Source organism: Psammomys obesus, unplaced genomic scaffold (assembly GCF_907164565.1).
Source record: "Psammomys obesus unplaced genomic scaffold, mPsaObe1.curated_primary_1811, whole genome shotgun sequence".
Taxonomy (NCBI): domain Eukaryota; kingdom Metazoa; phylum Chordata; class Mammalia; order Rodentia; family Muridae; genus Psammomys; species Psammomys obesus.
Window position 1 is genome coordinate 4,079,986 of NW_026596244.1, and position 27,226 is coordinate 4,107,211.

The 27,226-nt window shown below is 36.2% G+C and overlaps 1 protein-coding gene across 6 annotated transcripts in view; it reads right to left on the bottom strand.

Annotated features, from left to right (window-relative positions):
* The window catches only part of Pdcd10 (programmed cell death 10), a 40,829-nt gene that overhangs the window by 12,686 nt on the left and 917 nt on the right, over positions 1-27,226 (bottom strand). For 3 of the 6 annotated variants that reach the window (XM_055596606.1, XM_055596603.1, XM_055596605.1), the window contains exons 2-4: positions 11,022-11,242; positions 4,026-4,079; positions 36-153 (exon numbers count right to left, since the gene is read on the bottom strand). In XM_055596606.1, coding sequence (XP_055452581.1) covers positions 36-153; positions 4,026-4,079; positions 11,022-11,117 — 268 coding nt within the window. In that variant the 5' untranslated portion in view covers positions 11,118-11,242. Of the gene's footprint in view, positions 1-35; positions 154-4,025; positions 4,080-11,021; positions 11,243-20,021; positions 20,074-26,411; positions 26,504-27,226 lie in introns of those variants that run through there. The other 3 variants (XM_055596602.1, XM_055596604.1, XM_055596607.1) reach the window with 3 other exon arrangements.

A 27,226-nucleotide genomic window follows, 5' to 3' on the forward strand; every position in this document is an offset into this window, starting at 1 on the left:
GGAGGGAGACACTGAACACGTCTTCTTTCTGATACCTTCCACGTCATCAGCTGCCATACGAAGAAGGGACTCTGTGAAGTTAACCTCTACACTTTTTTTCTCTAATATTTTCATAATGATGTCTTGTGTGAGGCCTGGATTTTCCTTTTCAGCCTGAAAGAAAAAAAAAATCTGCTAATTTTGAAACACAGAACTGTTGTCAGCACTTTAAAGGTAAATTTTAATTGTTCAGAAAGTATTCCCTTCTATGGACACAGGGACGTGGGGAGCAGGGAGCACTGAGGGCACTGTCTGCAGCTCCGACAGCCGAGGCACCAGCACATTTTCATTATGTGCAGTCACAGAGGCACTCAGGATTCCTCGCCTCTCTTCTGTATTCTCTCTCAATCAATCTGACAGAGACTCCCCATCTCCGCTCATACAATACTTTTTCCATGAAGTTTAAGTGCAGAGAGGGGTTTTAGCATATGTAATATTTCATCTTAAGGAGTGGCAATAATAACTCCTACCAAGTATAATTTAAAGATGTGCTGTATTAGAATTAAATGCCAGGAAGAGCAAAATAATACACCAGGGTAACTTTTGTAGTTTTTAATAAAATCGATTTGTTCCCTTACCTACTATTCCATACAATAATTTCCATTTCCTATTTTAGTTTCATAGCAAAAAATTTTGTTCAATGGTTTTTACAATCTCACTCATTCAAAATCGACTGTTATTTATAATTATTGTTATTGGGGCGTGTGTCTGTGCGTGTGTAATAGGCTGTCTGTCTAGCCATAGGTAAGGACACATGCTCAAGTATAAATCAGAAGACAGCTCTGGGCATTAGTTTTCTGCTTGACAATAGTATTTACACATGGAACCAACTCATCAACACCCTACAGTACCCTGGAATGTAATATACAGAGCTTCTTAACTAAATGTACATTCCTTCTACATTACTTGAGCTAAATCTAGGCACTAAAATCTTGCCATACCAAGACTAAATATAAAGGCAAATTCTGCATTTCTGTTTTCTCAGTAATTTTGTTCTATTCCACTTAGAAAATTCCTAATCCCACTGAAAGTTTGTCTACTTTAGGATGCCTGCCAAGTAAGTCGATATAATGTTTTTTGTCTTTTACCCAATAATCATGTAAAAACATAATTTCCACCTTGACCTGATGGCACTCACTTTGCTTCCTTAGTTGTCAAACACAACCTCTCTGCCTTTGCTGTTCCGTTCTAATGTTACCGCAGTTAGTTTTCTTCTGTTTCACCACTTTCTTAAAACACTCTTGTTCTTATGAGGTCTCAAGTAGAAAAACCTGAGGTTGTGAACTAAAATTGGAAAGAGGCACAGAATATACACATGTATCTCAATGCTGAGATCACTGTACTAGGTGTCAACTGCTATGCTTATCACTGTGATAAATGATTAATGAAACATCTAAATTCTGTTTGTTCTGTCAAGGTAACTTTTAAAAGAAAAAACGTTCAAATATGGCTACATGCACTGTTACAATATTCGTTTCCTAAATTGCCAAAAATTATACTTGCTGCTTATTTCCTAACAGTTGTTTATCTTCCTTGTATGGGTAGCATTAAGTCCACCTACATAATGAATTGCCTTGGGGGCATGGGAGCATTCTCTAGGTGCTTGCAGGAAAGATCTGTAGAAAAACATCTTGCTAATTAAGTTAAAATGCTGAAAGAATTAAATCAAAGTCTGCAAACAAAGTTCTTAATTCAAGTTAGATCTGGCACAGCAAAAAGTCTCACAGACTCACTCAACTTTCTCAGTTCATAGAGCTCTTAGAGCCAAATGCTGCTTAGGTAGTGCAAATAACTTAGGTAGGCAGTATGTTCTAACAACTCCACAACCCAAAGCCTAAAGTCTATGCATTCAACAAAACAGACAACAGATTATCTCACTGCTAATATTAATTAATATTAATCTCATTGCTACGTATTAATGGGATGTTTGCACTCCCTAAGCACTGTCATTTCTCAAACACTGGCCTTACACTGGAGCTACCATTCCCATTCTTTCTTGCACATTGATCCTGTGTGTGTGTGTGTGTGTGTGTGTTACTTGGCTTTTATTAGTTCCACAAAAATGCGACATCATTTAAAGGAATACAGATCCATCTAGTATGTTGAAATCACAAACTACTTCAGGAGAAGTATACTACTTGAAGTAGTATATGAAGTATGAAGTAGTATACTTCATACAGTATAAACAGATGCTAAGTATCATGGCATTCGCTTTTTGAAAATTCTTCACACAACCCTCTTGAGTTTGCAGTGTGCCTGGCATAACTTTGGGATTATACGTCTTAGTATAGTTGTTCTCATCCTTCCTAATGCTGATCCCTTTAATACAATTTCTCACGTTGTGATGACTCCCAACCACAAAATTATTTTTGTTGCTACTTCATAACTGTAATTTTGCTACTGTTATGAATATGATTATTTCCAATGGTGTTAGTTGACCCCTGTGAAGCATCCTTCAACCCCCACAAATGGGTTGCAACCCACTGGTTGAGAACAGCTGTTTTGGTGTTTTCTGGCTAACGTGCTGGCTAAACCTTCAACACCTCAAATTCAACAATTACCTCCAAAACCTCTGCTCTGAGATCAGAGATGCTATCTGCACTTGATGATTTCAACCTTGAATGTGATGGGTACTCAACTCTGTAAGGACTCTAGCATGACAGAAAAGTGTCCCACAAGGTAAAGCACAGTTTTGTGGCCAATGATTTAGGTATTCTGGAGGAGCAGCAAGTTCTTTTAACTGTTGAGCTACCTCTGCAGCTTCTCAAAAGGAAATTTAAAAACACAAAATCACCTTCTTCTACATAGCTTTCTTTAGTTTCACTTGAGACCTAACTAGCAGGGGAATTTAACAGTAACTGTTTAACTATGTGATCAATGTGTACTTAACAATCATAGCTGTGAGCCTGAAGCAGAACAGTACATGTCTATAGCTTCCAGTACCTGGAAGACAGAGACCAAAGGGTTATTTTAAGGCCAAAGTTCAAGTCCAGATTTGTGTAAAGTTAAGACTTTATGTCAGTAGTAAACAAACAAAGAAAAACAACACTAAAAGATCATTGCTGTAGATAATGTATCTATGTGACAATCCCAGATATGCAGATCTACCATAATCACACAATTGTATTTTTGTCACAGTGTCAGAAAAATATTCCTCAAGGGTACACTGTTTTACCTATTTTTTGAATATCACTAAAGGTAACAGCTACTAAAAATGTTTAAGTTTATTCTTAATTTAAGCATTAAAATATTTTGACTTAAGTTACTGTAGTTAATAATGGAAATTTAAAAGTAAATAAAAATATATTTGGGGGCACCCAAGCATATATGTGAGTTGAGAAAGCAGGTAACATTTTAAAACAATATGCTCAATATATACATTAAGTCTCTCAAGTATAGCCCCAAATAGAAATATACGCTGAGAACAAATATGAAATCAACTATATATTTTCAGCTTTCCAGTGGTTGTGTGCAGTGAAATTGTTTAACAGTGTATCGAAAATGGATTCTTATTACTAAGCTGGCTCACACTCATTGTAACACAAAGTCACCAAGCATGTGAATATTCACACTTGGGACACATCTGTTTGAACACAAGAGCTCACCATGTTACCAGCCATCCTGTCAATAGCTTAGGTCTAAGAACAATGAAGAAACTCACTTGGAATGTCATAACTATATTCCCAAAGTTACCTTAGTCTGCCATATTATTTACAAATTTTATATCCCATAATTAATCAATATGAAGTATAACTAATTTACATTTTTATAAACAACTTTGAAGAATAGAAGGAACATAAAATGTGCTTCTGAGTACTCATCTGAAACAGCATTTGTTGTGTGCCTTTTGTGTTTAAAGCTTGTCTAAAACTAAAAAATATCTATGTGACCTAAAATAATTTTCACCAAAAGAAAACTAGCAACAATACATGGTATTTAGACTTACATATAAAAGTTAATAAATATAAGAAGTTACTGTACCTCACCTTAATGAAAGCGGCTCTCAGAGTCTGGGCTGCAGACAAATTTACTCGTTCCAGCTACAATGAGAAATTTAAAATTATGATTAGTATGTGTGTTCTTGGAGAAAATAATTTCTGATGCTTTGTTCTTTACTAATGATAAATCCATCATACAATAAGCAAAAATGTTTCAATAATTATAAGCCATAATTTTTCAAGAATTTAAAATTCTTATTCATACCTATAAAAAAGTTTTTGGTTTTTTTTTTTTTTTTAATAAGATGCACTCCATCTTAAACATAAATTTGTGCTACAGAATACTTGATACAATCATGATACAGATTCTAAGTCCTAAGAGAAACAAATAGAGATACTGACTTGAATTCCTGAAAATACTGAGAATTAAGGATAAGCATTCTGCCTGATTCCCTAGCTATAGTCCTGTGTGTGCATACAAGTAATGATCAGAGGGACCAACACAACGAAACACGTGCTTCCATTCTTTTTTATCACTTTAACTTCTCAGTCAAGGATTAAGCTTTACCTAGTTTTTACCAATTGGCAAATAGTGCTGACAAAGTAATAATAATCCTCAAACTGAAGCCTGAGTTTCAGAGGTGTTTCCATCTGTCCTCTACTACTCTAAGGGTAAGTAAGTACCTAAAATAATACATCAAAATTAACTGTAGATGATGGAGAGGTGGCTGAGCAGTTAAGAGCACTCACTCCTCTTGTGGAGGACCTGGTTCAATTCCCAGTACCCTTATGATGACTCAGACCTATCTGTAACTCTGCCTCCGGGGGCTTTAACATTCCCTTCTGGTCTGTGCAGGAACTGTATACACACAGTACACACTTTACATTCATGCAGCGCCCAAAACACTCATACACATAAAAATAAAAACTTTTAAAATGTTAAATGTAATTATTTTAATTTTATTATCACGTGTGAGGCTAATTTATTTTACAAGTAAATAACACAGTTGATGTAATAATCATGAGTGCTGTTTAAAGTAACAGCAAAGCTCATCAGACCTCAGGTGTGTAAGAAAGTTGGCACAGGCAGGTAGGATGACTGCTTCCATACTGACAGCTCACGTGCTTCTGTGCATTTACACCCCACTGCTTGCCTGTGACCAGCTACAGGTCTGAGTCAGATATGTACCTTCAAGTACTAGCCATACTATATAACTCATCATCACCCTCACTGAAATGCAAGGAAAAGAAGACCAACAGCAAGTGAAGAGTTGGTAAAAATGATCCAAGACAGGGATTTCTAGACTACACTTAAATATTTGTATCTTTCAAAGGAAGTAGCCACAGGAAGGTCAGACAAACCTTAGTGATTCCAAAGTCTATAAACCGTGAAGCACTTCAGCGGCATTCGGTTGGGTATACTGTACACCTACATATCTGTAACAAACTTGTAGGTTTTCTTACTTGTGTGGGTTCCAATGCCCAAGAATAGCCAGGCACACAGGCCCAGACCTCTTGTTTGCAGAGAAGTTACCATCTTCATGAACTCATATAAATTGTTCTCACATCAATATAGGCTTGTATTGCTCTTAGGCAGCACGGTTTTTACCCACCCCATGAAAAGGACTTTTATGCCTCTCAGCTGTGATTAAGACTTAACAAAACCATGTTCATCACATTATCCCTCTCTTGGCAGGAGATTCTGACAACATTCTAACAGCAGCTATTTCATTAAGGATCAAGTAAGTGCTTGTAGAGTTTTTTTTTCTACAGAATAATCTCTAATCTTCACAATACACATGGTGCTATCTTAATTTTACACAAAGAAACATTGGTTGATACAAATTTCCAACTTTCTACTGAAACAGAATTCATGCCATCAGCCTGGCTCTCTGGTCTGTACACAAGCAACCTTTATCACTTTCCACACTGGAGTTGCATCTCTGTAACAACTAATAGAGTCCTGAGTTCTACCATGTGTAAGAAGTCAATATTAAAAGACAATTCAGACCTTTAATAACTATAAGTCGAACTCAGTAGCAACGTGAAAGCTGAAAAGTAGAACTGTCATCAGCTTAGTTTTAAGACATAGTTATCTAAATTGATTTTACAGTGGTCTGCCTTCTGAAAACTATCTTTACAAGTTCTACCACTTAAAGGTTTCTTCAAAGTTGGTGACACATGAGAATGTTGTTTTGATGTCAGTCTAGAACACACACACAAAAAATTGCACTTTGTTTCCAATACTTATTACTAAGTAGAACGCTGTGAGCTGTTGGGGTTACACTTGCTGGCTAGAGTAGCCTCATAATGAACCCTGTCCTATTTGCAATCTTACTATATTACTAGCAATGGATAGCACATACTCCATATGCTGGCTCTACCAGGGTGGGGAGATGTAGCGGGGGAAGATTACAGGCTACACTGTGCGTCACTATACATTAAAACAAGAATCAGCATTGCTTGGCTCTCACCCTCTCTTCATGTCACTACTGAACAGAAGGGGGAAAAAGTCCAAACGAGAGAAAAGAAGGCTTAAGATATTTTATCACCACTATGAGGCAGAACAACAGTGCTTGCTAAAGGGTCCCTGAGGAACTCAGCATTACCTCTCAGCTTAGCCCCACACTACCAACTGCAGCAGTAGCAGCTTCTGCTACAGAACTGAGGACAGATTTTGAACACTTACTATTATCAACTTTTCTTGCCAAATTCAGGATCAAATTCACTAATAAAACTCTTAATAAGTTCAAATATAATTCCAGTTATAAACCTCATTTATTCACCAATCCCTCGAGAAGTTATCAGTTCATTCCCATAGCTCAACTATCACATGTTCTGAAATCCATGACTAGAAGAAAAATAAATCAACTCAGCCTTTCCTCACGTTTTCAACAGTCTTGTATGGATTCTTCTGAAAGCTTTTTTCTTTCTTTTTTTTTAATTCTTAAAGGTCAAAATATTTAGGTTAATTAGTTCTAAACTGCTTGAGTCTACTGGCTTCCTCAACTTCAGACAAGATTAGGTTTTCCCATGATGATACCATCCTTAAATCTTCTCCAAATTTACTTATCCTATTTCTTACACTAAACTAGGCCACATCACAAGACTAAAATCTTGAGGTATATTTTGTAAGAATGTGGTCAATCAGGTTAAAGTATCAAATGACATATATGACAAAGCAGGTAAGAAGAGTCACATAAGTAGTATAAAAACATCTGCTGAAACACTGTTGGCAAGTTTGAAAACTCTATGCTGACCACAATGTTGTCAAAAATATTAATAATTTTAACACCATATACCTAGCATTATCATAAACACATTACCGTATATTAAATTATTTTCCACAGGTTGTTGAGATTTAAATAACTTATTATTTATTATAATTTTATTAAACAGGAATTCCAGGCAAAGTATGACTCTTACTGCAGAATAGTACTAAACTGATCATGTCAGATACTACAGGTAAACATTCATCCACTCATTGTTGAGAAGTTATGTTTAGTTTGTCTGAATCCTTCCCCCTCTAACATGGGAGAAAAATGAAGTAAAGAGGTTAAGTTGGAATAGTTCTCAGCTTGCATCTGTTTACTAGAAAAAAATTTAGTGTTACATATCAGCAAAAGTGGCAGAAGTAGCTGAATGAGAAGCATCTGAATACAAAATCATTTATTCGGAAGTATATTTTGTGGTGATTTATTGATAAACAAATTCCTATATAGTCACAAAACTTTTTTTTTTCCAAGTTATGTCATATATTGCTTCAGAAAATGTTATGTCTTAAAACATGTCCCTCCACATGGCTTATTTTTCCTGGAAGAAGGAAATTCTTCTCCATATACAAATAATAGTAAGAAACAATAGTTACAGGAGAACCTGACCTCAGGCCTGGCATGAGGCTGGTAGAAACCATGCTTTCTGTTATGCAGTAGGGAGGACTATTCCACAGTAAGTTTACAATGTATACAATATATTTGGACATTGAACTCAGTGGCCCCTGGCTAAACAAAAAGTGTGTTCTGTTATCTTGCAGTTACGTTACTAAGTACAGTTAGCACTCATAATGCCACAAATAAGTGATTTGTAAGCATGAGTAACAGTACCAAAATTTCTATTGTTCCTCTAGATAAATGATACCTAAACTGTGCTACTATGAATAAAATGTTAGGGGTGAACAGACTTGCTAATGTTTATAATACACTTTGTGGAGGATTTGCAGGGTCATATCTATTTTCAGCAGCCCTGATGGAGAACTACTTTCTGGACAATTAATTTGAAACTATTTTTATTTCTATCTAAATCTGTACAACACAGAACAATAAAGCCAAACTAAACTGTAATATATCCACTAGTACCCATACATAAAATTCATAGTTGAACTAGAGTTAACTATGAATTTAATTCATTAGACACCTTACATTAACATGCCGAAATGCTAAAGAATAATGGAAATATCCTTGATAAAGAACACGCTAAAGAACAGCAGTGAATACAATACCTTTTAACTCAACACTTCCAATAATTATTCTATTCTATTCTTCTATCCAACTCTAGATTTCATCTGTTAAGAGGAAATTTAAGTACCACTGCCATTTCTAAAATAATAGTTTTGAGCTTATTTTTGAATGAGACAGGAAGTAATTTTTTAAAAAGTGCACTATAGGATTTGGCTAACAAACTGACACTTAGAATGTGACCTCACTAATATGCTGCAGCAATGTTCCAGTTGACACAGTCAGCCACTTTATCCTCAAACGTTACTCCTGAAAATCAATTCCTAGAACAATGATGAATCACTAAGTCTATACCCATGACATCACATGTGTTTACCAATCTCACCTGGAGATCATCATCTTAGGGAAGAGATTTACCATCCTATTCATAGCCACTTCTTATTCTTTGAAGTAAATTTCTTTTATACATGAGCAAAACAAAAATTTCATCAATATCAATCCCAACAGTTCATTTAACCCATACTCCTCACTTTTAGAGTGAAGTACAAGATTCAAACAGCCATCCTTCATACACAGAAGTAAATTGATGCATGTTGCTAGAACTAAAGCCTCTTAGTTCACTAACTGGAGGATGAAACTGATGCTCTATAAATGAATTTGCCTCCTCTCAAACCAAGACTCAAAATACTAGACTAATCCAGAAATTCTCCCTAACACTCTGTGCTGTAGACTCTAAGTTGGGTGTACAGACCTGAAAAGATAGAGCACTTGTGGGTGAAACTATGAAAACAGTTTTTGGAGTATGTCAGAAATTCAAACCTTAAGTACTACAAACACAAGTTCCTTGTCTCCTTATCTCACTCCTGATACAAAGTTAATTACGTAACTTTAAACAGTTGTATTCCCTAGCAGACTCTTAAGAACAGTTATGTTGCTTGCTTGTTTTCTCTCTGTCCGCATGGCCTAGCAGAGTGCTAAAGCAAACAAACATACCACAAGGAAGCACTTCTTTCTAATAACAGCTAGTTGCAATGAAGTATCACAACAAAAACATACATCTGATTTATTGGCTTGTTGAGAGCTGCCCCAGAAGGGACAAGTTTTACAGGAGAGGCTTTCTCCTCAGTAAAAGATTTCTGAACTTTCTAACCTCTTGTGCAGTTAAGACTGGTCATAAGATTAAGTTCTTAAAAAATAATGTACATGCATATAGTCTTGTGTAGGACATTTCTGGTACACATTAATTAAGTAGACTCAGCTAGAAAACAAGATTTCACACCTTATCTCATTTCCCCCCCTTCTGGACTAGAACTTAGTACATGATAGAGCTTTGGTAGCTACTGTGCATACTGAGAAGATTGCGACATAGTAAAGCAGAAGATGATTTCTGATGATACTGATTCATAGTATTACTAGCCTTGGAATTCCTTGCCTTCAGAATCTTTTATATAATGGAGACAGAAACTTTTACTTACACCACTATTTTGAATTCTCCTGAAAGTCCTCTGAACCTGATAGTATTTGGTAGGGTTTAAAATTCTAATATATGCATGGTTTGTTAAAAGTATAAATTAATCATTCTCTATGGTTTCCTAGATTTAGGCTCATAAAGTATACCACTGTCATCCCTGACAATGTGAGGACAAACAGATTTGAGTCTCAGAATAACACTCTACAAGGCACTGGCATTTTCATAATGGCTTCCAGCTATGTTAGCAATAATAAGATTGGTGGTTTTGAAATTAATTATACCGTGCAGCAAAAAGAATTATTAATTTTTTTAAGGCTAAAGCCACTGACTTTAGAGATAGGACACACAGAGTAGACATTAATTTTATATAAAATTAGAAAATATAATTTCACCATTCAATGTCTCTATTCACCACTGCATAGAAGGTATGAATTAACCTCTAAGGGACTTACAGATGTGAAATTCTCTCCATATAATAGTATATTAATTTAAACAAAAAGTGTCATGTTCAAGACAATTCCTTCAATAAAAAAAGCTACCTGACTTCTTCAGATGCAATGCAACAGCTTTTTTTTTTTTTTTGAGACAAAGTTTTTCTGTGTAGCCTTGGCTGTCCTGAAACTCAGTCTGTAGACCAGACTGACCTCAAACTCAAGAGATCAGCCCACCTCTGCTTCCCAAATGCTAGAATTAAAAGCCTGAGTACCGCCAGGCTCAGATATCAGTTTTTAAACAGGGCTTTGTCATCATAACCTTTAGTTACCTAACAAAGTGCTTGTTTCTAGCCTTATTCCTCTCTTTTACATTCTAATATATAAATGTCTCATTTCTGTGTCCTGAAAATAAAGCCCACCTACCCATTTCTCATTTTTTTCTTACTTAATAGTACTTACTAGAATTTTCAACTTGGAAAACTATAGGTAATGTCTATCTCTCCTACTGAGAATAGCATAGACTAGAATAGAATATTGGCTTTTATTTCTACAAGTGTATATATAGACTGGACCTAAGAGCCAACCCAAAGAGTTCAGTTCATATAAATATCTGTCTTGTTGGAAGAACAGATGAGTGAATGAAACAGACATCAAGGAATTGCAGAAATCTTCTATGTGCACTCACCTCATTAAACACAGGATACATGACTGCATAGAGAGGCATAGAAACCATGGAAGTGGTCTCAGCTTCATTCTTCATCTCTTCCATTGTCATCCTCATTCAAAAGCCAACTACAGTAGAAAAAGCAATGCTAAAATGCAAAGGAATCTTCATTCACTGCAGAATTTCGTCCCCTTTTTATGTGTGTGCAATAAAGAATGGTGCACAAAAAAAAGAACAGCAATCTAGTGGGAGGGAAAAGGAGAAAAAGCAATTTACACTAAAGGGAAACAACAAAATTCTTTAAACTTTCTTTTCAAAATTAGAGAGTTGCTAGCTATCACATTCAGAAGCTAACTTGCTAATACATTTTTCTATGTGAAAACAACCCTAGTTACAGAGATATTTCCCTCTTCTTTATAGACTAAAGAATCACCTCATTCTAACCTGGTTAAGTCCTACTTACAAGGCAGTGTATCCACAGTCTACTTTATATGAATCCAGTGAGTTCTCCATGAAACACCATGAAAAATTACATATTCAACTGTATGATATACAACCACTAAACCTACCAACTAGAGGCATGATTACATTCATGAATGACACTCATATATGTGAAATAATAACCATGACATATGGAGAGCAAAATTAAAAAAAGTAAAACAAAGAATTAAAGAGTTTTAAAGCTGTCTGTGCTACTTGTTCACTGATTTTAGCACCTGAAAATAACAACAGAAATAGCACCATAGATTTAAAACAAATTATAATACTGAGAAAATGATATGAAAAGCTAGTTGCATGGAAAATAGCATACATTGTCCTTTGTCAGTGGTACTCTCTGATATCTAGAACTCTGGAAATCTCTATAAAGTAGACATAGAACTAGGAAAAATCCGAAATTATAAATAGTAAAAATAAAAAAAAAAAAAGAATTCAGCAATACATCCCAGCACTTGGAAGGACAAGCTAAAGAGATCTTAAATTTCTGGGCTATATAAAAAGGCCTACCTAAAACAACAAAAAATTTAACATCCTAAAATCTGTACATCTAAAGAAGCTAAGCAAGAAGGAGGACCCGGAAGATGATCAATCCTCACTCAGAAAGGCAAATGGGATGAATCTCGGAAAAGGGAGAAAACAGGGAACAGGACAGGAGCCTACCACACAGGGCCTCTGAAAGAATGTACCCAGCAGGGTATAGACTCATAACCAAACATTGGGCAGAGTACAGGGAATCTTATGAAAGAAGGGGGAGAAAGAAAGTCATGGAAAGAACTGGAGCTCCACAAGGAGAGCAAAAGAACCAAGAAATCTGGGCACAGTGGTCTTTTCTGAGACTAATACTCCAACCAAGGATGATGCATCGAGATAACCTAGAACCCCTGCACAGATGTAGCCCAAAGCAGCTCAGTCTCCAAGTGGTTTCCCTTTTAACGGGAACATGGAGAGTCTCTGACATGAACTCAGTGCCTAGCTCTTTGATCATCTCCCCCTGATGGGGGAGAAGCCTTGCCAGGCCACAGAGGAAGACAATGCACAGTCCTGATGAGACTTGATAGGCTAAGGTCAGATGGAAAGGGTGGAGGACTTCCCTTATCAGTGGACTTCAGGAGGGGCATGGGAGGAGAAGGGGAGGGAGAGTGGGATTAGGAGGGGATGTGGGAGGGGGCTATAGCTGGGATACAAAGTGAATAAACTCTAATTTGTGAAAACAAATAAATTAAAAAAATTTAAAAGAAGAATGTAAACTTAAAGAAGGAATTCTTTACCTTCTAGGCTGAACAATCAACTTAAACATAAAACTAATAGTAATTACACACACAAAGAAGGCTGTTAACTCTGAGCAATTGTTTCTAAAGAAAAGATTTCTGCATTATAAAACATTTCTCACATGCATTAGTCTTCAGGGTAAGTTATTTTACAGTAACTACCATTTCAGTTTTACAAATATAGACGTACACTCGGAGAATTCACGCAGTAGCCCAAGATTGGATTTCAGATGCAGACTCCAGACTTAATACTCACACAGCACAAAGACCTCTGGAAGTGAAAAGTAAAGAACACCCTTTCTATCCCCACCTACTCAAGGAGCCCAGAAGCTAACTCAATCATTGAACATATGAAGTTTTAGTGCCTATAGATACGAGATGTAGACCTTAGTCATTAAACACCTGTCTACACAAGATTCTTTGAAAGAACTAAATTTCGTTTAAAAAACTATATTGTTTGAAAAACCAAGAGAGCTAGAGTACTGCTTCAAAGGCTCCAACTCCCTGTCAAATCTGAGTGCTTAGCATTCTACTGTACCCTTACCAGTGAGAGGCAGTTAATAATCTGCTAATAGCTGAGCCCTGGTTTTGAAAATTTTTAAAAATAGAAAAGAAAAATACCCTTCTTTTTTTAAACTAAACTTTGTTCCCCAACTTTAAAGAATCCACCAAAACCAATTTCTAAACTTTGTAATACGCAGCAAGAGAAAACATACTATGGTAGATTTACAAGGATTGCTTTAGTTATAAACACGATGAAGAGAAGAGCAGAAGGGCAGAGTTATAGGCAGAAAAAGCTTACCAGACTTAGTATGTCAATGCACGAGATAAACAGGACTAGATCTAAGTAAGCAGAAGTAGGTAAGTAACAATGGTAGTCTTCTTTTTCCTATGGAATGCTTCTAAGTGATCTACTTTTATGTTGCCACACACTTCTAATCCCAACACTTTGGAAAGAGGCAGATTTGCTGTGCTACAAAGCTAGTCTGTCTTAATAGATCACAAACTTGAAACAAAAAAGGCTGATAAACAATAATAGCAAAAATGGAAACTACAGAATTAAGGCAAAAAATAGACTAAAGAGTAAAGAACAGCAAAATGGACCCAGAAATAGAACTTGAAGAGGAACTGAATTTGGTAATAGGAAGGATAACTTGTTAAATATTTTATTGATTACCTATATAGGCATGACAGTAACTATACATCAGCTAATAAAAAAAAATACAATCTTTAATCTTTTGGTGCTGATGCCATGGACAGAACACAGGAAATGACCCTGTGTGAGTAGCAAAAGAAAGGCTGGCCTGTATGTTTGAAATGGGAGATTGTGGCCAGACGTTTTAAATGCCATAGAACATAGACAGCAACTTTTAAATTAAATCTACCCTTCAAACAATAGCATATTAATGTCTTGGAAGCTCCCTGTGGGGAATTCGAGTGAGCTCATGAGAAGAAAGGTGTATTTTCAAGAATTTCAGTAAAAAGGAGATGGCAAAAAGCAGAGCAGGGATCAAGTGGATCATTCTGCCTTTACTCTTAAGAACACATGTTGAGTACCACCTAAGAGAGGGAAGCTGACAGGGTCAGGGATGAGGGTAGGTGCTTAGAACCATTAAGAGTCCTGGTGACATACTCATACAATAAGCCTACTCAAATCTTCTGCAAACACTGGTGTTGGATTCTTCTAAATCTTTTATTTAGTAAGTAGTTTCTCCTCCAAAACCAACACTGCACTGTTACCGGCTCTTTAACAACTTTTTAATACTGTTACCATTGTTATTATTATAAAAATTGCTCCTGCAAACACTTTACAACCGAACAATTTTTAGAAGCATTAGATCCACTTATAGTTCCAACAGCATGAGATAGCTATCAATAGTTCCAGTTTAAAATACTGGATTATTTTGCCAAATTTAATCCAAGTTGAAATGTGCTTCTGTCATTCCTTCCACATGCTTCTTCTTTGGAAATGGTATCAGGGACAACCTACACATATGCCAAGCCAACAAAAAGCCTGCTATAAAACAAGGGCCTACTGAGCTGGGTCTTGAGAACCTTGTTTTGACAAGGTTCCTTCCTTGGATAGTTGAGAAAGAACTTCAGTCATGTCATGGCAGATGAGCAACTCTCTAAAAGGTACTCATTTCTAGCGTGAGAAATGGTTACATGTACAGATAACTGAAGATCACAGATTCTAAATTCCAACCCTGGAAGTGATCTCATCTACCTTCTACTGAAAATAAAAAACAGAGTCTCCAAAGGCTAATTAATGTGTATGTTAGTTTATTGTAACTGCAGCAATTTGCCTGCACACGCAATCAAAAAGGAAAGATTTCTTTGCCTCAAGTTTTGGAGGTTTCAGTCTGAAGGTGCATAAGGGTAGCAGATGCGGCAGACAGGAAGCATCAAGTCTCCCTTTCTCCACTGTAGCTGATCTAGGTCCATAGCTTATGGGACCATGTTCCCACATAAACAGGTCTGGACAGATTTTCCTCTTCAGTTGTTCTGGAAAATGCTCACAGATATAGTCAGTTGTGTTTCACTTTTAGTTGTTCCTTAAGCCAATCATGCTGACAATCAATACACAATACAGTGCACAGTGATTTACCCATGGTCACAAGTACTTCCTAATAATAACATAAGTTGGAAAAACAGTGTAGTCAGGAAAGTACTTGCCACCCTCCATGTACCTGAGTTCAATCTCCACCAACCAGACAGGCAGACACTGAGGAGAAGGGTCATGTATCTGTAATTCCAGGGGAGAGAAAATGCAGACAGCCATATCTTTGGGGTTCCCTGGGCTCAGCCTATCTGAGCAAAATTAGTAAACAATCCCCAAGTTTTAGTGAAGAGACACTGTCTCAAAAAGTAAGTTAAGTGCTCCTGAAGAGCAACACCCAAAGCTGACCTCAGGCCAGACACACACACACACACACACATACACACACACACACACACACACACACACACACACACACACACAGAGTTAGTGTTGATAACAGTATGAACCTATTAGGAATAGCTTTATATTTTCTTTTTATTGTGATGCTGCAGAGGAAATTGTTCAGTTCAAAGTGAGCTTTTCAGGTGTATTGCTATGAATCCATAGAATAAATAAATAACAACAAAAACAAACCCACATCAGGTGCTGTAAATGTTACAAACTTTGGCAAATGATACCTTTAACTTTTGTTTAGAAATAAATGATATAATGTAGAACTACAATACAAATGGAAACTTCTCGTCTACGTTCCTCTTAAAAATTCCCTGAATATTCAAAATAGTACCATTAAATTCTACCATAAGAAAAACCACCTTGAAATATGGGCTTAAAAGAATTACTACTTGTTCAGAATAAATACGTATAGAATAGACTGTTGGCCACTTCCACTGTCAAACTCAGTCTTTAGGACTCCTGCTCTGCCTGACCAACTCCAGTCTACTCATGTAAAGGGCCGAAGTATCTCAGGATTTCCTGAAACACTCACTTTACTTCATCTGGGACCTAAGAGATAATTCTAGTGCTACTACTATTTACAATGGACAAAGGGAATAGAAAAGCAGAAGGTCTTGGAACTGGACTGAATGTGGTTCTTTGGGAAAACAGATTCTTAAATAAGTTCTGTACTTTCACTAAAAACCAATCCAAAAAATAATAAATAAAAACATAAAAACAAAACACACCTTACTCTAACATGGTACAGAGACCATGTGTTATGTTCCAGTTCATGTGTTATTTTTTTCCCATAAGGACTATAGAGATAGCATGGAGCAATGCTTGAATGAATAAAGTAAGATTATAAGTAGAAAAACTTTAAGTTTAGGCTTGTTAATAACTTTTCAAGTACCGAGCTTAGTAAAATAAAAGCAAATACAGAAACCTAATTGATTGTATTAAATTTTATACTTTGTATATTTATCAGTTTTTACTTTCATTTTAGTTATTCCAAGTTCTTCCTATTACCTTATTAGAATTAGAAACTTCAAGCAAAATCAAAATTACAACAAGATTTTACACAAAACTAAAATTAAAAAACAAACAGTAAGATATTATAAAGTCTAATATCTTGTTTGTATTATAGCCACTAGAATATTTTTTAGATTCTGAAGGCACTACTGGCATACATCTTATTTTATTTTTTAAAGACAGGATCTCATTAAGTAGCCTTGACTGTCCTGGGACTAATTATGTAGACCAGCCTCGCCTCCAGATCGGAGATCTGCCTGCCTATGCTGCCTGAGTGGTGGGACTAAAACGGTGTACCTCCCTACACAGCAACATTTCATGCTTAACTAAATTCTCCAAGTACAAGATTTCTAATACCATCTAACTTTGCTTTACAAACAAGCAAGACCAAAGGGCCAAGAAGCTTTCAGCAGAGTAAATCTTTCTCTTTGAAAGTTTTAGCTCCCAGTGCTATCACCAACTATTTCATAGCTTATTAGGAACACGGATTCGCAAGACTACTCAACCAGAATCCAGGTATTTATATATTTAACAGACAATCCAGATGAATCTCATGAAGAGAGCAGTCTGGTAATCACTGCTATCAAAACAAACAAACAACAAAACTGCATAAGTAGAAAATTCAATTGCTATGGCCAGCCTCAGGGATCCAGGTAAAATGTCAGGTGAAGTACCTGGAGTGTACACTGTGCTTTATGACTTTCTAGTTTACCAGCAGCTTCCTTTTTTTTCCCATTAGAAACAGACAGAGAGTGACATTGTATCCTATTTGAGGGCACAGTATCCTAAAACTGTAACATTTCCATTATGATATCTATTACAGTTTCGGAAAGTGAAAGAAATTCTCAATTAACAGAGCAAAAAACTCATCTACAAGTTCTAGCATAAAGGTCTTCTCCAAGAGCTGTTTGACTTGAAAGTTTCAAAAGGTTTGTTTTCTCTTCATAATTAGCAAGAATTATAGCTCCTAGAGAAACTAGCTCTCCCTATACTCATGCCTAGAACTGTACAGACCACACAGCAACCATTTCACAAGTAGGAAGGTTCTAATTTGTCCTCATGACCTTCAAGCCATCCAAGAAAGAGGTAAATTTTCCTAAAAGGTTTGGAAAGAAAAAGACTGAGGAATACTGTATGCAGGAAATTCTACTTAGATAAAAATGAGCTTCAGTGCTTCAGAATATACTTATTACCAAGCTGTTATGGAATGCTGCATTTAGGAACATGTTCACTGTCTGGCACTTTGAGGAGGACCAAGCTTCAATATGAATGGGCAAGATTATCTGGAAAAGGAATGTAAGGGCAGCAAATCAAGTCAGGATATGACATAATAGACATTACCCAGTAGACATTACCAAGTGGGCAAAGTTTCTAATTTGAAAACTTCCTAGCCTGGCCAAAAAAAAAAAAAAAAAGAAGCATGTGTAAAGGTACAACCAGAGGATGCGGTAGCTAGGCTAGTAGGCTTAAAAAAAAAAAAAAAAAAAAAAAAGTGCCAGGCTTGGTGGCTCATGCCTGCAATCCCAGCATTCAAGGATGCAGAGGCAGGAGAATCTCTGTGAGTTTGGACACCAGACTGGTCTACAAAGTGATCACTAATTCCTGCTAACATGACTGCCTAAACATGCACTCAGGGGGACAATCCCAACAGGTGCACTCATGTGGAAGTAGGAAAGCTTACAAGGTCTCAACCCTAGACAAGAAACTACAAGAATGCACGGGATGCTGAGAGCAGGAGAAATGGTCTGTCCTAGGGAAAAGCACACCAATTGGTTGGTTATCTCATACCAAATAGTCAGCCCTGAAAAAAAATCTGAGATTCTGACTCACTTACTCACAGTGATGGGCACGTTAGAACTGTAAGCCAAGCAGAGCCTTTCTCCCCTAGGTTGCTTTTGTTTTCCAGGACAGCCAAGACTATACAGAGGGACCCTGTCTCAAAAGCAAAACAAAAGAAAAAGAATCCTGGGAGAAGAGCACCCTGCCAGCGCTTGACTGCCCACGGAATGGTTTTCCTAGGATTCACTTTTGTTTTCTGCCAAGAGGAAAGAGAAAGGCAGCTTCCCTGTTTCCAACAGGCCCTCGTAGAGCATGGTCTGGGGAGTAGACCGTGGGGAAGGGCCATCTTCCTTCCGATGCTGATTTTCCAGGAATGCAGAGTGAAGACTTTCATGTACATCTCAGAGAAAGCCGGGGAGTCCATCTAGTGCACAGTGGGGTGGTAGTCCTGTGAAGTCACCCAAATGGACAAAATGTAGGGAGGGCTGTAGGACCTAAGTTGAAGTTTACAATGGAGAACATGGTAAGGAAGATTTGGCATACACTGCTCATCAGCTCAGACTACAGGAAGCCTGAAAGTCACTCCAAGAAAGCAGTCATGTGGGCAATAACTGACAAGACTCTAAGAGTAGAGCTGCCCAAGACCTTAGAAGCCTACATTCTGCCAGTATGCCTTAGGTGCAGATGTAGGGCTTTAGAATTTGATGTCTGCCCTGCTGGGTTTCCCAGATGCTGATCACTCCTTTCATTGGAAAGGAAATATGTACCTTTTCCTGGTCCCATCACTGTATTTAGAATGGCTTTCTTTATGGATTTTTACAGAGGCTCGCAGCTAAGTTTTTTTGGGCCACTCATGATTCTGGATTTGAATTGTGGAGAAATATAGGAACGGTTACAGTGGGACTCTTGGAGATTGACTGAGCCCATTTTATATCATGGTATGACATAAACCTTTACAGGATATAAGCTGAATGCTGTCATTTGGAACTTCCATGTCTCTCAGACTCATGTATTGAAAAACTTTTGTTTCCAAGGAGGTTATATTCGGAGTTTGTAGAAACTTTAAGAAGTTGGACAGGTCCAAAGACCTTAGGTCAAAGGAATTATGGCCTTGAATATTTTAAAAGCATAAGCCTCTTTCTTGTTTTTTGTTTGGTTTCTTTTGTGGTGGATGATTTTATTCCTACCATGATGGGCTCTATCTCCAAAGCACAGGGGTCAAGTGACCACAGACTGCAGCTAAGTTCTTTATCTCAAGCATTTTGTTATAGAGAAGGAAAGTTAACATTAATATTGCCTACAGGACAACAGGACCAGGGGTACTGCAGATAATCTTGGCAACATCTGGAACACTGGTACTGATATTCAAGAACACAGCTGTTTCGTGTAAATGTTAACAGCAAACAACTTCCTGGTTTGCTGTGAATATACAATTTATTATTACAGACAGGACAGCCTATGAAGTATAATAATTAATATTAGCAATTATGGTTAAGTGGAGAAACGTACATGCAGTAAGTCAGGTTTCCACCACAGCCACCTCTCCCAGGTATCAAGGACCCTAAAACAGAAAAACTGGTAAAGATAATGAATGGTTTTAAACCTCCAAGACAGAACTTCTTTTTCCAAGTAAAACCTTCCCACCCCTCCCTGGATGTGTATACGTTTGTGAGAGAAATTAAACATTAAATTATTCCCTCGTTTAATAAACTAGGTATTTAAAACTTGCTGGTTTCTCCCTCTCACAGAAGGACAACATCTCTCTCCTCAAAACAAAGTCACTTACTAACATACACATTATAAACAAAACATAAATGAGGGCCCTCAGAGTAAAATAAAGCTAAGAGAGCATAGATATATATACCCAAACTTTTCTATAACTCAGTACCAGATCTCAATTTCCTTTCAGTAACTCTTCTTGCTATAGATGCTGATACATTAAAGAAAGTTAACTGCTAATGTTCTAACTTTTGACTGAAAAATAACCCTTATAGATATCAAGCCTTACACAATTCAGAACCAAATCGGTGGCTGATGTGTTAGCCAATACATTAATGTGCTTAAAATGCCTATAGTACCTGGTGTTTACAGACAGACGTATGATGCTAACCTGCCTCATTCTTTGTGTCACTTTATGGCTCAGTTTGTACACTGGCAAGAGCTGCTGTGAACTCCCATAAAACTGTCAGGACATAAGCAATCAAGAATGCGGTTAAGATGTGATTTTGTAGATTTTTAATTTGGTACCTCTGACTAACCTTAAAGTCAATTATTACACTATGTCAAATGCATACATATATTTGGGGAAATTCCTGACTAAATATAGAAATCTATTTCGTGGTAAGAAGTATGTTTTTCTACTGTACATAGCAGGAGATAAATGCTTAGATTTGGAAGAAAGATATAGTTTGAATTTTTTTCTCAGCTGGGCTACACTGTTTAAATTGTTTAATAACTTTCTAAACTCACTGGGAAATTAATGAATGCACATACTGATTGAAGTTCTCACCTTACAGGGTTAAGAGTACTAAATATATTTAAAATATGTAATGAAGTAGCTGACATACAGTAAGCATCTACTTCACACGGTTAGAGAAATTTTGAAGTTTTGTGAGTCTGATGTGGCTTCAGGATGAAAGGAGAGTGGGACAAACCAGATCAGTGTACAAACACTGATGTGCAGGAAGTGGTAAATTAGAGTCTCCTTCAACTCTGCCACCTTCAGATGCCTTTCCTGCCTCATGTTTATCCTGCCCATACACAGCACAGTATCCATCTCATGCTGATTATCACATGAGATAATATACATATTATCTCACACATACCATTTTCAAAACTCAATTGCTAAAAGGGAGGCAAAAGTTACTGTGGCCTTCAAAATTTATGTCATGTACAGGAAATTACTTTCAGTTTGGAGATACAAAATAAATTTGGTCATCAAATGAACTTTAAGACTATTTAAACAATGCCATTAAAACTACTTTTATTTTTAGGGATTAAGAACACTGGCTGCTCTTCCGAAGTGTTCAGTGGGTTCAATTCCCAGCACCCATATGGTGGCCAACAACCATCTGTAACTACAGCTCCAAGGGGTCCAAAGACTGCTGGCCTCTGTGCACACTGCACAAACACGGTACACAATATACATAGGCAAAACACCCATACACACAAACACAAATAAAATTCAGACAAAACACAACCTACTTTTATTTTCTTAAAGAACACAATTCAGCTTAATACAGGAAGCTCTGTCCTAGAAGCAGACTGGGTAGCACAGGAAAATCAAGATGTGATCAAAGACCGAGTGACAACATATTAAAGGTAAAAATTTGGAGTGATGAAAAGTTTACAAACAGAATTCGAGATCAGTTGGTTGTTGGGAAAAAGGAGTAAGGAAAATAGCAAATGGCTTCTACCATATTTGAAAATTATTGGTGTAAGTAATAATACAAATTTCTTGTGGTAATTCTTTTTATTTCCTACTCCATTGACTAAAGAGAATTCAAATGCGAACATATTAAATAATTTGTCCTCTTAAGCATTCTCCTCTTTTGGCCATAAAGTTTTCAATGTAGGATTCATAGATGAAGTGCCCAATTGACTAGTTAAGTGTTTGATTGAAGAACATGACTGTTTCCTTTTGATTAGCATCTAGACCAACATAACATTAATCCTTTTTTTTGTTTGTTTGTTAAGTATCTTAGGAATTCAAATAAAAAAGCTCTCAGGGTATGGTTCTGTCCTCTAAATTTACAAGAACACTGTGGACTATGTCTACTTGCTTTGTACCAACTCCCTCATCTTAGATGTCTACTCTTTCATTTAGTAACTCCAAAATAGGTAAGATTCTCTATAATATGCAACAAAAACACTTTCCTTATTTGATGTTTATACACCACAAAAAGTTACTCTAAAAGGTGGAATCTGGAGCAGCAAATAATAAGTTGTCCCTGGCTCTCTAGTTTAACACTAGGTGCTAATGAGGGCAAAGTTCTCTCTCAATGATGTCATTAAACTTTACCTTTTACTTCTAACTGATCTCAAATACAATTGGTCTTAGTTGCAAGAAGGTAACAGGATGGCTATGTGTATGGTATTCAGAGTCTCTTCTGTAACCTTCACTTTGCAAAACTGTTAATTCCTTTGTAAGAACACTTACAAAATCTTAATACTATCAAACTCAATTTTAACATGAATAAAGGCATCCTTCAAAGGAGTATATTCAGAGTAAAAAGGCCATACTATTATTCAAAATCTTTTGGAATTAAATTAAGAAAGTCTTGCAACAATTTAAAATGCCTAAGAGCCACTGCTGCCAGGCCAGGTCTGACTCATTTAACATTTTCAAGTACCTTTTGTTGTACAACCTTATGTAAGCGTGAGAAGGCAGCAAGGGTATAACATTTTAGGGTTTTGTTATTCCTTCAATCCAAGCACAGCTGGATTCCAGGTCATCCAAATTAAGACAGGATGGCTGAATAAGACAGAAAGAGCCATTTCAGTGCTAATAGCCAGACAGAAAGTTAGAGAAACCATGTTTTGTCCTCCATACAAGCTATTTATCCTAATTATCAAAAAAAATTGATGCATATGAAATGCTGGTATATTAAAATGTCTAAGTACCAAAGAAATGATCTTAACATCTCCTTTCCCTTCTACCTGCTACTGAAGTTTAAATTCCCTAAGAGATTTATGCATTTTTCTATTTCCTAGTACCTGTTACAGAATTCTGCATGGTCTAAGTCATCAATAATGTTAGCTGAAGATATAGTGATGAAGTCAGTTCAAGCCCTTGAAAATGAATGGGACTACATGAACAGTCACTAAAAAACAGTGACAGAAAGGAGCACTCCTGCATCTAGTACACAATACCTACTCTAGGAACCAGTGGTCCGTGGTCACAATTTTCCATGTACACAAGTCCCAGACTGAGGTAAGAAAATGGCCTACTATTCCTCTGACAAACTCAGACAGCCATAGACCCTCAGCCTGAGTAGCTTCTAGCACTAATTTTGAGTAATGAGTTATAATATATAATACCAGTCTATAGATATTTTCCAACAGCATCTGAAGAGGAAATCAAACACTCAACCTTTCAGTCTATAGGAAAGTGGACTATGTCACGAACAGAGAAAAATGGGATGTAATGTAGGAAAGGTCTGTTAGTCTCTGCTGTTTGAACTTCCCAATAGATTTTTAAATATAAACTGCTTATTAAAGAACAGTAACTATGTCCCAGTGATCTCCACATTTGGGGGACAAACTTTCTGTAACTGCAACTCTAATGGTGGGAGCAGCCCTTTAAACATGAACACTACTTTGCATAAATGACTCTAAGCAAGGTATCTCTAGTGAGGCAGCCTGGACTAAACTGCTAAGCAAATATGAGTTCTGTGGGCAACTTGAGGCAAGTGACTTCATCTCTCTACATTTCATCTTCCTGGTTCACAAACTGAGGATAATCATGTTTGCTTCCTACAGTGGTTTTAAGGATTGTAGGTAGGCACGTGAAATGCTTGGTATAACCATTGGCCATATATAAGATTTCAGTTCATTCCAAAGTAGATACTTTCACACATAAAACATCCTCAACAAATATGTAGATAAATGAATCAAGGGATCATTACTATGCAATTTAGATTTACTATGGTAAATGTGTTCCCAAGAGACCTTCCCTACTAAGGAAAGGTAGGTTAACTTCAGTGCTTACCCAGTAACTCAGTGTAATCTAAGGATAATAAAAATCCTTGTGTTCCCCATCATCCTAAAGTAACTAATCAAATTCTAAGCAACTATAAAAGGAGATTAAATATGTTCAAATCACTTTTACATAGTTTAAAACAATGGCTTTCCATAATCCAAATGTAAAAGTGGCTTTGATATAAATGTGTATAAATACTCTATTACCCTAAATCTAAAACTCACAGTATTTTAAATGCAGTGAAGTATAGACTCACACTATCGTCTATGTATTTCCTCCTATATATTTCCTTCAGAAAAATTCATATATTGGCTTAAAATTATTAGTAACAGCATCTATCATAATAACCCTAATATTCTATCAAACTATAAACAGCTTAATCTCTTGAAAACTGTATTATATGAGGTAAAAAAGAATTTTACTTAAGATTCAAATAACATTCAGATTAACGTTTAAAAAGTACCAAGTAATCTTACAATTTAGCAAAACCATGTTTAATAATAAGCCTTACCACATCATCAAAATTGAAAACAACCCCAACGTTCTGCTGGGAAGTGTGCTAGTAAATACTGAATGAATAAAGGCTACATAATTCAGATGTTAAATGTATTTTATTATACTAGTAAGTACTGAGAAAAATTACACAAGTTGTTTTCCATACAAAAATCTAGCCTACTACATCCTTAAAATTTTGTTTGCAAACTTTTAAAGACATGTTTAATCTTATAAGTGTCATATGTTCAAAGCAGTAAAATATTAACTTAAATCCCTCAAATATAACTTTTAAGAAGTGCAAAATACAAATTCCTCTGAAATTATTAAGCTAGTTTCTCCAAATCATCTTCTCTCAAGGTTGTATTAAATCCTGGTTATAACTACAACCAAAGACAACCAAAGCAGCATAGAGACAGGTCTAGACTTAAACCTTAGCTCTAGTCCTCTAAGACTTTAGCCATTAAATTGTACTCTTCTGGGTTGAATGAGTAAATTTACACTGACTTTATACTGAATTGTGTAAGAGGTGGGCTAAGACAGAACAAATGAGAAGGCCTTGCTCAGGTAACTTTTAATGAGATGATAAAATATTAAACCAACATAGAAATAATAAATTGCTATTGCAATAGTGTTAATAGAATTCAAAATATGGAGAAGAGAGGGTGGGAATCCCCTCTGGTTTGGAGAAGGAGGGTTCAGAGAAAGCTAGGCTTTGAAGGGACCAGCCACATTTGTAAAGGGAAGATGAAATGGGACACGTGGAAAGGCAGAAGTTGTAAAAGTCCCCAAATCAGGAAGAAACATATATGAAAAAAGCAATAAATAAGTAGTTGAGGATCAGTTAATAATAGAACCATTAGAGAAACAGAATACAAATTGGTGGGATTAAACAAAGTGAGAGGGTAGTGACATTTGAACATTTGTAATGGTCAGTCTTTTTCCTACACAAAGTTTTGAACCAAACATTAAAATTTTATAGTCTAACAGGACTGGAGCCTACCACAGAGGTCCTCTAAAAACTCCAAGCAGCAGGGGATCCAAGCGGATGCAGAGACTCACAGCAAACTTTAGACAGAGTTCAGAGTTCTTCTTTATGGAAGAAAGGAGATATAAAAGAACCTGGGGGACTTCCCCTATCAGTGAACTAGGGAGGTGGGATAGTAGAGGGATAAGGAGAGATAAAGATGGAGGGAGGGTGGAACCAGGAAGAGATGAGGGAGAAGGCTACAATTGGGATACAAAGTGAATAAATGTAAATAATAGTAACAATAGAGAAAAAAATCTAGTTGAAAGATATGGATTATAACCTGATCTGTGACAGGTCATATGGCCTTGGGCAAATCATTTCATCACCCAAGCCTTTCTGTATTCCCTGTATCCACTCAATTATTCCAAAAACCAAGATTACAAGGATAAGTAATATACAGCCTCTGTTCTACAGATTACCTTTTAAGAAAGAGATGACTCTACAAGACCTCCAAAGTCCTGCAAAGGATACTGTCTCCTTAAGAGAACAAATATGTTTTACCAGCATTGACTTATTATAGGTGGCCCACTGACACAAATGCACTTTTTTAATATACTTCAAAATCAATTAACCCCACATAATTTCCCTTTTGTTTAGTGACTTTTTCCCTACTGTGAATTACTCTATGCTTGGTGTTACATTATCCCTGATTTTGCCTAATTTTATGATAACATACCTCTCCTTTTACTTAAAAAGTCCCGATAAAAAAAAGACCATAATAACTGGAAACACAGAGAAACAAAGGTTCTTCTGATCCCAGAAAAGGGCCTTGCATTAAAAACAAACAAACAAACAAACAAACAAGAAAACATTGTTAATATTAATCATGACAATCAAAAAACACTAAAAGTATATATTTATTTACAGTATATATTATGTATTTAATATTTTAACCTACATAGTAATCCTGCTAACTATAAATTTGTATGTTTATGGATTAAAACGACTCCTATACTCTATATAAAATAAACTATCCAATCATATCTATCGTCTATAATTAGTCATTTGTTTGGAACAAGTCCATTGTGTTTCACTCAATATAGAAGCATTATTTTTTTCATTCTTTAACATTAAATAAGAATGAATTAAAACTCACAGATGATGTAAAGAAAACAGAAAATATACTAGTGCCTGTTTTTACTGCTTACACATATAGTGAAGAAAATGAGGGAAAAGTAAAAATCTCAGAGAAAAAAAAGAAATCATTTCTAGTAATATGTTATAATTTCTCCATGATTCTCCATTTAAAATTCACTTAACGAAAGCATTAAAATGTGTAAAATAAGTTTTGTTAAAGTTACAAGTACTACCTCTGGTTCTAAAATGATAAAAAAAATAGGAAAACAATAATTTTCTTAACGTCAACACTGAGCTTTAACTGGTAAATATTATCTACCCTTTAACAACAGGGCATGGAAGTTGAGTGTTACCATTTAGTCTATCCCAGAGAAACAGGTAAATATCCAAGCTAACATGACTCTTCCTGTTTTG